This window comes from Perissodus microlepis, chromosome 6, assembly GCF_051167445.1.
Source record: "Perissodus microlepis isolate ML-2025 ecotype Zambia chromosome 6, ASM5116744v1, whole genome shotgun sequence".
Lineage (NCBI taxonomy): Eukaryota > Metazoa > Chordata > Actinopteri > Cichliformes > Cichlidae > Perissodus > Perissodus microlepis.
In genome coordinates this window covers 23,228,006-23,242,230 of record NC_140466.1, presented here as the reverse complement: position 1 = coordinate 23,242,230, position 14,225 = coordinate 23,228,006, and the positions used below count along the sequence as shown (strand labels likewise).

At 38.5% G+C, this 14,225-nt stretch overlaps 2 protein-coding genes across 2 annotated transcripts; both read left to right on the top strand.

The window, feature by feature from the left end:
* Nucleotides 1-159: 159 nt before the first annotated feature.
* On the top strand, nucleotides 160-6,106 carry pla2g12a (phospholipase A2, group XIIA). The gene is made up of 4 exons (XM_084931545.1): nucleotides 160-577; nucleotides 2,331-2,407; nucleotides 3,154-3,319; nucleotides 5,101-6,106. The coding sequence occupies exons 1-4, from the start codon at nucleotides 358-360 to the stop codon at nucleotides 5,217-5,219; spliced, it is 582 nt and encodes a 193-aa protein (XP_084787671.1). The 5' UTR covers nucleotides 160-357; the 3' UTR covers nucleotides 5,220-6,106.
* Nucleotides 6,107-8,461: 2,355 nt separating this feature from the next.
* On the top strand, nucleotides 8,462-12,797 carry LOC146385700 (caspase-6-like). The gene is made up of 8 exons (XM_084930009.1): nucleotides 8,462-8,680; nucleotides 8,848-8,890; nucleotides 9,656-9,689; nucleotides 9,785-9,928; nucleotides 10,542-10,618; nucleotides 10,794-10,969; nucleotides 11,401-11,548; nucleotides 11,990-12,797. Exons 2-8 carry the CDS (start codon nucleotides 8,884-8,886, stop codon nucleotides 12,223-12,225), a joined length of 822 nt encoding a protein of 273 aa, XP_084786135.1. The 5' UTR covers nucleotides 8,462-8,680; nucleotides 8,848-8,883; the 3' UTR covers nucleotides 12,226-12,797.
* The last annotated feature ends 1,428 nt before the right edge of the window (nucleotides 12,798-14,225 follow it).

The following is a 14,225-nucleotide window of genomic DNA, read 5'->3' as shown; positions in this document are numbered from 1 at the left end:
AATCCCATTACTAATTTTTTTTCTTTTTTTTTTCAAACTTTATTTGAAATTATAAAGCGAACAGTCAGTCATTCCAGTTCAGTTTGTACAGTAGATATACAGGGCAAATAAGAGTAAATCTCATTACTAATATAGACAGCGCACTTTTTCTTTTAACGTCATCATAATTTGTTTACCAGCGGTCACGTGACACCATCAAACCCGGAAACAACATCATAGCTCATGCCACCTATGTGTTTTTGGAATGAAAACAAGCTAGTGTGACAGTTAAAATGCTATCAAGACAACGTATTTAGGAATAAATCAAAACCAATGTGCAAGAAAACGCTGCTTTTTGGCCCTGACGATAAGTAGACCATGAAGTACCCCAGCTACATCTGTGTCTTTCTGTTGGGTTTCTGCTGTTGCGGATATTTTCCCCGAGTGTCTGCTAGCAACCACGAGCCGGAGACTCCAGACTGGAGGATGACTCTAAAAACCATTCGCAACGGGATCCACAAGATTGACACGTACTTGAATGCAGCACTGGACTTGTTTGGTGGGGATGACGGACTGTGTCATTACAGATGTAGTGATGGTAAGCTTGGTCATTACTCCAGCTTTCAAGCTCTTTCTCCAATTTAAGAATGGGTTTATTAAAGTAATTATTGGCTCATGACATCTAGAGTGTGTAATTTAGGAATTTCCCTGTTATTAGTCAGGCTTGAAAATTAATTATTTATGCCACAACTTTCTCTTAGATCAGTTTGAAAAGGGTTTGCGTTAATTTAATAGTTGGCGCGACCATCTTCAGTCCTGTGTAGAAGTCTCAAACAACCCTCATCTCTTCATACTTATGAAAAGAATGAGAAATTAATGCAGAAATGAATGAATTGAAACATGTGCAAACATACATGGAAATACAGTATACAATGCAAAAACATAATTTGGTATCACCTGCATTATTCTTGAACACAGCCTGAACTCTCTTAGATAAGTTTTCTTAGAATTTCTTTGGGTCGTCTTTGTGAATGTTTGTCCAGGCTTCTTGAAAGACATTCAAAGCTCTTTTCTGGATGTTGGCCTTTCCTTCTGTTCTCTGTCAAGATGATCCCACACTGCTTCAATAATTTTGACATCCGGGATCTGAGGAGGCCAATCCATGACTGATTTTTTTACACTGTGTTTTTCTAACCAGGTATGCTTTACTAAATTGGTACTGCATTGCCAATCAGACGCTTTCCAGATTATAATGCATGGTGGGTCAAAATGTGATGGCACTTTACTGTATATTTCCATCAGTTTCGAAAAGACCCAACACCACTGGCTGAAAAACATCCTCAAAGAGCTTCCAGTTTGTTGTACAGATGGTTGTAGACACTCCCTGATGTACCTTTTTCCTGACCACCTCTGTATGTATTGACACCCAAAACATTTAAACTTGGATTTTTCACTCCACGAGACCTGTTCCCACTAATTTTCAGTCCAGGTCTTGTGTACTTTGGCGTACCACAGCCTTTTCTTCCTGTTTCCCTTAATTAAGATTGGCTTCTTGACAGGCATTATTCAGCTGAGACAGTTTTAGATGAGGCTTCAGCAAACAATAGATGGTCAGCTGATGCAAGATGTATCTCTCAGGTCCTGTGTTAGTTATGTCCTTTAAAAATAGCAAAAACTTTTCAGATACTGTACATCAGCTGTAGAGAGGCTTTTTCATGTGTGCCACTACTTCTTCTGTCCTGCACTTGTTGAGTTTCCCCAATTTTTTTTTAAGGATTCCCTGAACACCATACTGGTTTTTAGCTAATAGCTCTTTGGGATTCAACTTATGGATGTAAAAATACAATCATATGCTTGTCAAGCTGTGTTGTCTTTAGCATTTTCACAGATTCAATTATAGTAATGGGAACAGAAGCCTGTTGTATTTTTGCAACAAAGAGACTAAAAATACATTTTCATTTGGTGCTTCTTTGCTAAGTTAAACTTCTTTTTTTTGTCTAAGGAGCTTTTTTTGCTCTTTTTTTTGAGTTAAGACCCTTTTTTTGCGTGAATGGTGAAAATGGCCAGGTCCAAGGCTTGGACTCAAGATGAATGAAAAAGCAGAAAGACCTTTGAACGACTTTCAGAAAGGCCGGAGAACTATTGCTTGAGACCACTTTAAAAATGACAAGAAAGTCTGGGTTTTTGAAATTAAAATGTAGAGAAATGAGGGGTGTTTCAAGACATTTGCACAGCACTATCTGTGGCACCGCTAGCCTTTTTAAATTATCTGTAAACATGTAACCTCTGACTGCAAGATAACAGATAGTTGAAGAGTAAGAAATCTAATCAACTTTGCTCCTGTCTCAAAGGGTACAAGCCGGTGCCTCGTCCCAGGTACAAAAATCCACCGCCCAACGGATGTGGTTCCCCCCTGTTTGGAATTCAGGTAGTTCAAAGCATGTTGCCATGTGCATCCAGCATGCTGAAGGGCATCATTTTGTATATCATTTTGTTTGTCTTATTTAAATATATTGAGTATACACACAGAAATACACACGCAAGTCCATAGTACAAGCTGCAGTTTGTGTAAAATGTAGCTAAACTGCCTAGGTCAGTATTATTGGCAGGTTAGCTCCAGATACATTTGCTTCAGAAAGTATTCACTTCACTTTTTGCACGCGTTAAAGTTCTGTACATTTATTCTTAAATGGCTAAAATTGGCATTTTGTTCCCATAATATGCACTTAATAAATGTCATGTAATAATCCTTGAGATAGAAGAACACGTGTTTCAAATTTAATCTATATGACACAAACACCAGTGTATAAAAGATACCATAATACACGCTGAAATCCAAGGAAGTCTTTGAAAATATTCACAGTAAAATTCAAAGTTCCTGGATAGAGAATTGACCAGAAATCCAAAAGTTTCTGACCACAGTGGGTCAGACCAGAAACTAACAGAATATTGCTGGAGTGGTCTGTAGATGATGAACAAGGCTGTAGAAACATGTTTAATCAACTTAATTAATACAGTTAATTGAATTAACTTCAGCAACAGAGCACAGAACTGTAGTACTATAACTTATATTTACAGAAGCGTGCATCTCATTCTGGTAGCGTCCTTCTCTAGTCAAGTCCAAAACGTGTGTATAACCAACAGCTGCTGAGTAACTGATATGTGTTCATCCAGTTTGATGTTGGCATCCCGTCCATGACCAAATGTTGTAACCAACATGACCGCTGCTATGACACCTGTGGCCGGGAGAAACACGACTGTGATGAGGAGTTCCAGGTCTGTCTGGAGAAAATCTGCAGGAATGTGCAGAGGACTCTGGGATTGGCCAAAACTGTCCAAGGTAAGAGATCAGTGGTTTAGGAAGTAATTTTAAGAGGTTGTGCAAAAAGGCAAACAGATTTTTTGGACTAAGTTTGCTTAGGTGCTACGTTTGGAGATCTTTATAGAAATGAATAGAAACTCAAGTAAAAAACAAATATATCATACCATATTATACAGTAGTTTTGCATGTCATACAATACAAATCTGTTACAACTACAACATACATATTTGCTCTCTAAATCACTTGTCTGTGTTATGATTTGATTGGCTTTATCGAACATGCCGCTCTTACAGCCTTGTAGGATTGTAAGAGTGCTACGTTAGTAAAATTGGGAGGTTACTTTAAAGAACCTGTGAATCACCCACAGCTTGTTACACAGGTGATAAAACACATCTTAAACAGGGGGAAGTGCACTGCTTCAATCTGTTTCGATTAGCCAGTTAGCCAGACTCACTGTCACACCGTGACACTTTATTTAAACAGAGGCATGGTGTTAGTAACTCAGCTTTTACAATCCTAAGTTCCTTTCAAGCCTTTTTCCTGCTTTTTTCACTATTTTATTCCAGGAAGTAATCAAACAGATGCTATAATACTGCACAGGAATGATGAATATTCCGAATGACTTGAAGCAGTCATTTTAGTATTAATAAAGTTTTAGCAATATGCATACTATAACTGTAGCGGAAAGGTGTAAATGGAGAAAAGCCCCTGAGACCCAGCTGTTGTTAATGGTGCAAAAGGCACTGTTCAGTCATCCTTCTATTATTGATAAACTGAAGAAATTAAGAGTTTTGTAAGTGGGGTGATCTAAAAATAGTTTTTGCTGTCTTTTTGTCTATATTTAGGACTAAGGGAAAGTCAGCGATTAATTCTATAATCCTGGCAATTCTCAGCAATTTGGATGCCTACGCTGCTGTGTCTGTGAATACAAAAGTTATTCATGGAGTTCTACGAGGTTCTGTATTGAGTCTGATTCTGTTTATATTACCAGTATGCATGCTTCCCTGAGGCAGTATTATTAGAAAACATTTTCAGTGCTATGCAGACTCCAGCTTTATTTATAAATGAAGCCAGATAACAAAATTCAATGAGTTAAACTACAGTGACGTATTAAACACCTGGATGTCCTGTAGTGTTTTTCTTATAAATTAAGACAAAACTGAGGTTATTATATTTGGCCCTAAGTTCTATCATATTATCCTAACAAAGCACTTCACTCTCAGACTGCAGGCTTACTTCTTTTTCCTAGAGTTTCTAAAAGTTGAATGAGAGGCAGAGCTCCCAGTTTGAATTTGGAACTCAGACACGTTCTCTAGTTTTAAGATTAGATTGAAAGAGTTTCTTTTTGATAAAGTTTGTGGTGAAGCTTGGTCAGGTGACCCTGAACCACCCTTTCAGGATCCCTTGCTGCTAAATTGTTCAGGCTGCTGCAGGATGTAATGTGATACACTGTGAGCACTTCTTCTCTACTCATCTCCTTTTATTTAACCCCACAGGTTTATATGCCACCGCAGCATGTCATTACATTTTTGCCTCTCTTCCTGTTTCTTCCTCTTTTCTTTCCACTCTCCTCTCACCCACAACCATTCATTGCAGATGGCTGCACCTCACTGTTTCTTTCTGTTAAAAGGGAGTTTTTTTTACTCCCGACCATCATAAAGTGTTTGCTGTACAGTTTTTACCCCACAGTTTAAAGCACTTTGAGGCAGCTGTTACGCTTCGGTGCTATATAAATGAGCTTGAATTGATGTGAGCTGATTTTTCTGTTCATATTATTTCTCGTGTTGTCTGTTTTACAGCATGTGAGTCAGCAGTGACTTTGCTTTTCGATGCAGTTATGCACTTGGGATGTAAGCCTTACCTGGACAGTCAGCGAGCGTCGTGTGTGTGCCAGTATGAAGTAAAGACTGAGCTGTGACGCCACCACAGTCACGAGACTGTCAGGCTGACCCTTTCAGAAACTCAACGCTAAGAGAAGGATGCTAGCAATAAACTTTCTGTCTTTCTTAGATGTTCTCAGGGAAAGAGCTACTGGGTTTGCACTAATCTGTGTCTGTTGCCTCCTTTTTTAGATGGAGAGTGGACAATTAATATCTTTCCTATGTCATTGATTATTTATATATATTGTTCAGGGTTTCTGTGGTTTGCCTTTAAACCAGCAGTTTATTTTATATTTCTGTGAAGTCTGCATAACTTCCTCAGAAGTTTACATTAAAAAAAGAGTGTGACCATGTTCAGTTTGAACACTTCTGACTGATCTGTTTTAATTCAATGGGAAAAAACTGTTTTTACCCCTCAGCTGTAAAAGGATAATGAGTTTTGTTTTGTCTTGTTTTGTTGTTAAAATTAATGTACGGTTCAGCTTTCCCTGCCTAAAACATGTCATTTGTTGACGATGAGAAATATATTAAGTATGTATAAATATCGCTTCCAGTACCAAACCATTATTGGTTGCTTTATTTAATTATAATAGATGGAGCTGTTTTGTTTTTTTGTTTGTTTTATTTGTTTCACCCACCCCCAGAGATCAGTTCACCGATTTCTTTTAAGCTCATCACAACCTGAGTAACCTGCTAGAGCTTCGTCTAGATTTCCTGAAATCACTTAATTTTCAAGATGTCATTAGCAAATAGTGAGCTGTAAAAGAAAACAGCACAGCACATTTCCCTTTTCTGTGACAATAACAAGAACTTGTGATTAAGTTTATGTTTATCTCTACTGTATCTGAAGTGCTGACTGGTGCAGATGTGACTTGTTGAAACATCTTTTAAATTTGCAATAAAAATAGTTGTGCTTTAACTGTTACCTTGTTATCCATCTTTTTTAAGTAAATGAGTCTTTAAGTGTCTAAGGTGACATGTTTTAATCATATCTATATATATGTTGGATAAGGCCAGTGAATTGGCACAGGAGCAGATCCATCTACTGTTTGCAAATCCTCATCAGAAATGGTGTCAGTGGAAGGGTTCCTGTCAAGAAGCCATACTTAATGAAAGGAAACTGAGAACAGACTGGGGTTTGCCAAAACACGAGAACTGGACTAAAAATCTGAGATAACAGGTCTTGGATGTCATGAATTCAAATGTAAAATCTTTTGGTTCATTTTGGTCATCACTATGGATGAGGTCAGTAGAGCGATACAAAAGCAAGCGTCTACATTCATCTGTAAAACACAGTGAGGCTCTGTCATGGTTTTGTGCTGCATTTCAGTCAGTGGTGTTGGGAGTCTTGATAAAATTAATAATGCAGAAAAGTACCATTATGTTTTGATCTACCATGTAATACTGGAAAGTGTCTTACTGGCATTAGCTATATTTCTCAGCATGACAATGATCCCAAAAAGAGTCCCAGAAGTCCCAGTTCAATAAAAGCATACCTGCATAGAAAAACACACAGTGGAAGACTATCAATCATGGATTGGCCTCCCCAGAGCCCGGACCTCAATATTATTGAAGCAGTGTAGGATCATCTTGACATAGGTTAGAACAAAAAAGCAACCAAGATTCAAAGAAGAGCTTTAAATGTCCTTCAAGAAGCCTGGAGAACTATTCCTGAAGAAGGTTTTATGGCAAAGATCAACCCAAATGAGCTTTAATTTACACCATACCTAAAAAACATGACAAAAAAACTCAGTCATCAGACTTGGAGATTGATGAGAGTGTGTTTCATTATTTTATTTCATATAAGCATGCAGAATGTCAAACCACACTCCAAAATGGACCAAAACCTGCATCAGACATCCTACACAGGTGACCCAGCTGAGGTTGATCAAGCCCTGACTTGTGCCCCAGCAGAAACCACCCACAGGTCAGCCCTTTAATCAAAACCCAGCTTCACTAATGGTTTAAATGGCCATCTTCTTTGCCTCTCCTGTAATAAAAAACCTGATACAAAATAGCCAGCCTTTTTGAGCTGAGCTGACAGAGGGCCCTTTCCGTCTCTTCTCAATGGGCTCTTGGTACTTTGCATGTTTTGGCTCAATTGCTTCTTCCACATCCTCTTCCCAGGGCACTGCAAGTTCTGGCATGGTCAGTTGTTTTGTCTCTTCAGAGTAGATGATGATCTTGTGTAAACCTTAGCCCTTTGTTCAGATTGATATGTAACTGTCAGTCGTAGGCCACAGAGAGAAGACTTAGATCCTCAGTTTTGATTTTGGGTAGGGTTTCTTTCCAGCTTTCATAAAGGCATCTTCTTTATGGTGATGGTAAATGCTTTATGATGGTAAATGCCAGACTGGCTGCTCAAATATATTTAGTCTGATTTTCTGGTCTAACTAAAACATAACAAGAAAAAATCAATTAGATGTAGCATGATTTTTATACATGGGAAATAAACAGTTTAAATATAGGTACAAAAAAAACCCTTGCTCGCAGTAGTGAAATTTTATTTAAGCAGAATAACCATGAGTTGATTACAAAAATTCAATTTAAAATTTTTCAGTTTAATCAAATTTTCATTAACTAAAAACGTTAAACACTGTAACCTAAAATCATATATATGTCGATTAAGAGGATTTTACTTTTTCAGTTATCCCAACAAAAAACGTTTTCCTTTGGGCACATTTGGAAACACATCTTTATAATTTTATTAAAAACTACATTAGGGGAAGTGAAGAAGGGGAGACTTACTAGAAACTCCTGAGAATATTGTCGTCATATTGGTTCCTGATAAGATTGTCAAGTTTTCACCTCATCACATTAAACAATCTTACATACTATTAGCCTGACACACACTGACAAAGCGTTCCTGTTTGACTTTCCACTTTTGATATCAATATTTAAAGTTAGGTAAGAAAACAGCGCTTCCTTGTGGTCACTCGGTAGCACTACAGCTTAAACGAACACCTGCTGCAAACTACTCCCTTTAACCGAGAAGGGTCTGGCTGCAGCCAGGTGCTCTTGTGGGCTTCAACCACCAAGAACAACACCGGAAAGAAACGCATGTTGTATCAGGTGATCACGTGACAGGATGAGGCAAGGCGGTAATGACCCAACCTCTTTAGGCCAAACAGCAAAAGCAAAGATTGAAGAAATATTTGCTTTTGAGAAACTGGGTACAACATGTATATACTGCAGTGCAAGTTTGGCTGTCAGAGCAGGCCGTACGCACCAAACTTTATAATGTCAACTGAAGTTTGTCATTACAGGCTGTTCAAAGGTCACACTGACTGTGGGTCTGAGCAGGCAGTTGAGACACCATGAGTTGCAGCCTCTGTGTCGGTATCTGCTGCTGGCAGTAGAGACACCTCCCCCTGCAATTAAGATTCCAGTGGGCGGGGCTACAGCCTGGTTCTTCATTCATGATTTAATCTGGCAAATATGTTTTTCTCGCTGTGTCAGTCGGAAGAAAGGTCTAACAGGGCAGAAGACTATTGTACAGGTAACAGATTAAGATTTTTGTTTTAAATTGAGAATAGACGCGTGACCTATACAGGTGCTGTCACACCTTTGCCTTAAATTTGATCAGGTCAGTCACCTTTTGAATCAGGTGCCTCATGTTGTATCATTTACAAAGTGAAAACTTTTGTTTCTTTATGACCTTCCCAGGAAGTGTTCCTACACAGACGACCACAAACTAACAATATGACAGGTGAGCATTTCAATGCTACAAGCTTCTTTTGAAATAGGGAAGAGAGAATATTCCTACAAAGAAAAAGTGAAACAAACTGTAAAACAAAGCCAACAGGGTGACATTAATCATCCACTTAACTTTCCTTTTGATTTGACTGTCATGCAGATAATAATTATAGTAAATATCATTCAAAGTGACTTGATGTCTTGAGGAAACTGACCTGCATAAATCTATAAAAGTGCTTCATATGCGTGAATGGATATCCAACAGTTTTCCCCTAATTACCTGTGCTGGATTTAAAAAAAAAAAATGAAAATAAAAAAATCATAGCTGCATGAAGGTTATTGAGGCTGGATTTTGCTGTGTCGCAGAAGATATACAGTTTATAGAGAGACAGCAGCATTTATGTCAAGACACCTTATTTAGGCAGTGTTTAAATAACTATAGTATAATACATTTCGGCCTCTATGCCAGACACACCCATTCTGCAGAATGGGTGTGGAGAATAGAGCTGTTCCACACGGCTTCTGGTCTTTCAACAGTCTTTCTCCACCTTTCTCCGCCTGTAACCCAGCTATTGACAACTATCAGGACTCTGAGTGTATGGAAAAATGGCTGCTTGACCGCAGCACTAGCAGCACTTATAGCTCTATGGTTTAACAAAAAAGAATATTGCAGTATTTAAATAAGCTGTAAAGCAAGATTTGCATTATTACACTGCATTATTATTTTGTAATTTTTGCACTGGTTATTTACTATTGCGCTTTTTGATAATGTGCACAGAGAACCAAAGACAGAATGAGGCCACCATTGGAAGGTAAACACTATTAGCTGGAAAATCTTACTTTATTCTGGTACCAGACACTGAGAATATTGCCTGCATTTACTGCAAATTGTTTACTCTAAAATCAGCTCCTCGGATGGTGCAGAGGAGTACCAGATGGGCAACAAACGACGAGGTCTTGCACTCATTTTTAACCAGGAAGACTTCTTCTGGCGCCTGGAACTGCGAGAGAGGCATGGAACCAATGTTGATCGTGACAACTTGGAGAAAAGGTACAACTTCCTAGCTATCTGCTGAAGAACAAGGAAACCTGTTTTTGGCACAGCTTCATGCTCAAGAGCATGCCAGCACGTGTTTAGAGTTGTTGATCATTTCTGTGGTAAAACTGAATCTTTTTCTTCTTTACTAGTATCGCCCCAGGGCTGCAATCTTTTACCTCTGTGCCCCAGCGAGTGCTAAAGACAATATGTCATATGCTATATTTTTATTTTTAAGTTCACAGAGAACTTGGTGATTGTTTTTCTTCTTAATAGTGATGACCCTGATCACAATCCCCACTACAGAGTGTGATCGTGGCCCTATAGAGGTTGATTTCACAGTGGTCCAAGTTGTTCCCACTGCATCAACAACTGAAGAGATGGTTGTGGATTTTAGAAAGAATCCTATGACCGTCTCTCCTGTGGTGGTAATAGATGATGCTTTGGAGTGTCTGCACCAGCAGAAGTGCTGTTGCAGTATAATTTGTAGGACTCTGAAAAAGGTCCAATCAATCCTGATCCGAGCAGATCCTTGTCTAAGGAATTTATATTGCTCATAAAGAACAATAAAAATATTTTTGACCCTTGATCTGCTAAACTAATCGACTCATTTTCATTTTCTGTTCAGACTGAAGGATCTAAACTTTGAAGTGAAGTGTCACAATAACCTCAAGCTGGAGGCAGTCCTAGATGAAATCGCAAAAGGTATCCACATAATCATTTGTTTCTCTCAAATGACTAGCATGCATCGAGATGGACAAAGAAAATCATCACCATAGTTTGAGTTCTTACATAATTCAATTTGTTGCTTTGCTGCAAAAATATCTTTGTCAAATCCAACTTTCGCTGCAAGTTTAACAAGTACTTGTTGTCCCACCAGCTGCGGAGGAAGATCATTTAGATGCTGATTGCTTTTTGCTCGCCTTCCTGAGTCATGGAGATGATAACCACGTTTATTGCCACGATGGAAAAATCAGTATCCAGGAGATCACGTCCATGTTCAAAGGGGACAAGTGCCCGGACCTTGTTGGAAAGCCAAAGATCTTCATAATACAGGTACAAAACACAAAAACCCATACGAGTCCATCAGATTAACCTGGTGTAGCCATTTTTTAAAGATTCAACAGGTTTACAGTCATTCCAACTCATAACGTAGTCATGAGTCTCAGTCTGGATGTTTTGTTGTTTTGCCTTCTTTGTGATGAGAGTTGGGTAAACAAAACTGTCTCATATGTGCCAGAAATGAGTTCCACCACTGCTGTGTCATCTGCAAACTTGACATTGTGGCTGAGCACTTATAAGAGAGTAGAGTGTGCAGCAGGGGGCTTATAACACATCCCTGAGGAGAGCCAGTGTTGAAGATGATGGGGAAGGAGGTGTAGGAGGAAGTGAAGTCTGTCAGTCTGTCTTCTGTTTGTCAGAAAGTCCAACAACCAGTTAATTTGATTTAATTCAACTGGAAACCAATGTTCATCTCCCATCTCCAGGCATGTCGTGGAAAAGAGTTTGATGTGTCAGTTACAGTGACCGGAGCTTCTACGATGGAGTCTGAAGAAAAGGTGTTCATGGATGCCAGCACCATACAGACCCTCCCTGCTGGGGCTGATTTCATCATGTGCTATTCTGTGGCTCAGGGTGAGTCTTCTGGCATTTGACTAAACCTTTTTATTTTTATTTTGACTGAGAGGAAATATCAAAGACACAAAGCAGAGTGTTTTTTTTCCATAAGGTAGAAATGTGATGTTAGTATTATTTTAAAGGCTAGACTTCTGACAAATCTTCCCTGCTTTGGTAATGCTCTGAGTGTGTCACCGTCACTACAGTGTCACAAACTATCCAACTCTTGCTATACACTGTTTGTTTATATGTGCTTGTAAGCTCATTTATTAGTGAGCAAAAACTGAATAAATGCTTCAATAGGATTTTATCTCTTAAGTGAAACCATAAGAGTCAACTTTACTAAATCCTGGTATAAAATATTTCATATTTCATAGCCCTCAGAAAATCTGTCCTCTTTACTTTTACCTCAACATCCATGTTCATTTTTGCCGTTTTGCTGTTGTCATTATTCGTTAGGCTACTACTCCTTCCGGGAGAGGGAAAACGGTTCGTGGTATATCCAGGATCTCTGTCAGCTGCTTCAAAAGTATGGTGATAGCCTTGAATTCACAGAGTTACTCACGCGGGTCAACAGAAAAGTGTCACTGAGGAATATTCCAACACCATGTCAACCAGGATTTATCGGGAAGAAGCAAATGCCTTGTTTTGCTTCAATGCTCACCAAGAAACTTTACTTCCAACCAAAAAAGTAACAATGACACACCTCAGTCTCAAAATGATCAGGTTTATATTTGTTTTTCAACTATGTTGTTCTGTGTCCCTATTATTTTTAAGCTTTAGTGCTCGAATTGCTTTAAAATTGCATGCTGATTATGAACCACAGTCTTTGTAAAACTACTGTACTGAAATGACTCTAGAAGCAACAGAATGATGCTTTATTGCACAGAAATGCATTATTTTGCCTTATTTTATATCAAGTTCAGAACAGTTTACAGTGGAACCTTCCACCGAAGAGTCAGGGAGTCTTGGCGGTTGAGTCAGTTTCGACTTTGTCTTTGAGCCAGTTATTTTTGGTGACGAGACAGCTTAGCAATCAGGAAACGAAATCGGGATTTTTGTACACATTAGTTTCATCCTTACATATCTCACTGTAAGCCTCAGGGATCCAGTAACATTAACAAACTGTCTAAACATTACATAATCACAGTGTTTCCTCAAGCTTACTACTTAAAAAAGGGAATTTCTGTTCTGTAATGTGTATTTGCATTTACACACTGACAGTGTATTTTTTTGCATTACTTTAATGATTTTACTTACTGCTTTGCCCTCAATAAAATTTCTAACTTTATTAGTTTTCTTGCATTAAGTGTGTGTGTGTGTGTGTGTGTGTGTGTGTGTGTGTGTGTGTGTGTGTGTGTGTGTGTGTGTGTGTGTGTGTGTGTGTATTCTCTTATTTGTCCTGAAATGGTTTAGAAGCAGGTTAAATCAAAACAAAACTGATTTACAGCAAAGAAGTAAGTTTTATTACTTTTCACAGCACCTTGCAAGATAAAATCACAAGGTGCTCCACATCAAATACAAACAACAAAACAGGAAGGAGACATTACTACAAAATAAATCAAAGTGTCAGTTCAAAATATGAGTGTCTTCCACGTCGAAACCACTGAGGTGACTTGGGAAACCAGTCCGTGCTTGTCATACTCAGTATGAGATAAATGCCAGTAGCCAGTATGTTATGTGTTTTACTTCCTTCTTTTCCCAGTGTTTGCACTGAGTAAGAAGTCAACAGGCTCGTTCTGTCTGTCATTAGATTGAGATTATAATAATCGGACAATCTAACTTGTGATTTAATCTTTAGCAAAGTCACAAATCTATACAACTTGAATCATCCACAAAAACATTTTTCATGTCTTTATTGTGATTTAAACACTGAGTAAGAATTCATGATCGATAGTAAAAAGTGTCGAAGTGTCCTCTTGACTTTTCCAAAGGTTAGTTTTTCAGAGGAGACTAACAACCTACCATCCTGAATGCTGCTGTGAAACAGAACTAAATTTGCCTATCATTGAGTGATGTAAATATTCTGCTTTCCATAGATGGGTTGTGTACTGTCACACGACTGCCAGTCAACTAAACACAGCAGAGCATGGAGGAGGGGGCGGAGCAAAGCGTGAGAGGTGGGGTGTTTGCACAGACCTGTTTTCAAATGAACTGGAGCAAAAAACTGAACTTAGAGGAGAGAATCAAAGTAACAGTCTTTGTGCTAGTATCAATCTCATACCAGTACCAGTGTTGGTATTGACGCTATTAATATTTACACTGGTCCACCCACAGTGTTACAGATTGTCTAGGCGATCCTTGTTGGGATGCAAGCGCATCTCCTCTCTGAGATGTTTACAATCCATGACATGAACATGCATAACAAAATAAACTTGATCAAACTAATATTTAAAACCATAGTTTTTTCTGATCAATAAGCAGACGTTTGATTTCTCCCATGATGAAGAACAGCAGTTAGGCTTTGCTGGTAGAGTCTGATCGCAGGCACTGAGAGAGCAGTTTATTAAATCAACATAATCATTCTTATGTGATTCATGTTAAATTTAATCTGTGCAGTTTAATCATTGTTTTCAACCTGATCTAGTTATTCAGGTCTAAGGTTGCTGATGCACTGATAAAAGGTGATCTTTAACTGTAGCAAAAAAGTCTTTCTTATCTACATTACTTCCTTCCCCTCAGCATCATAAATAAA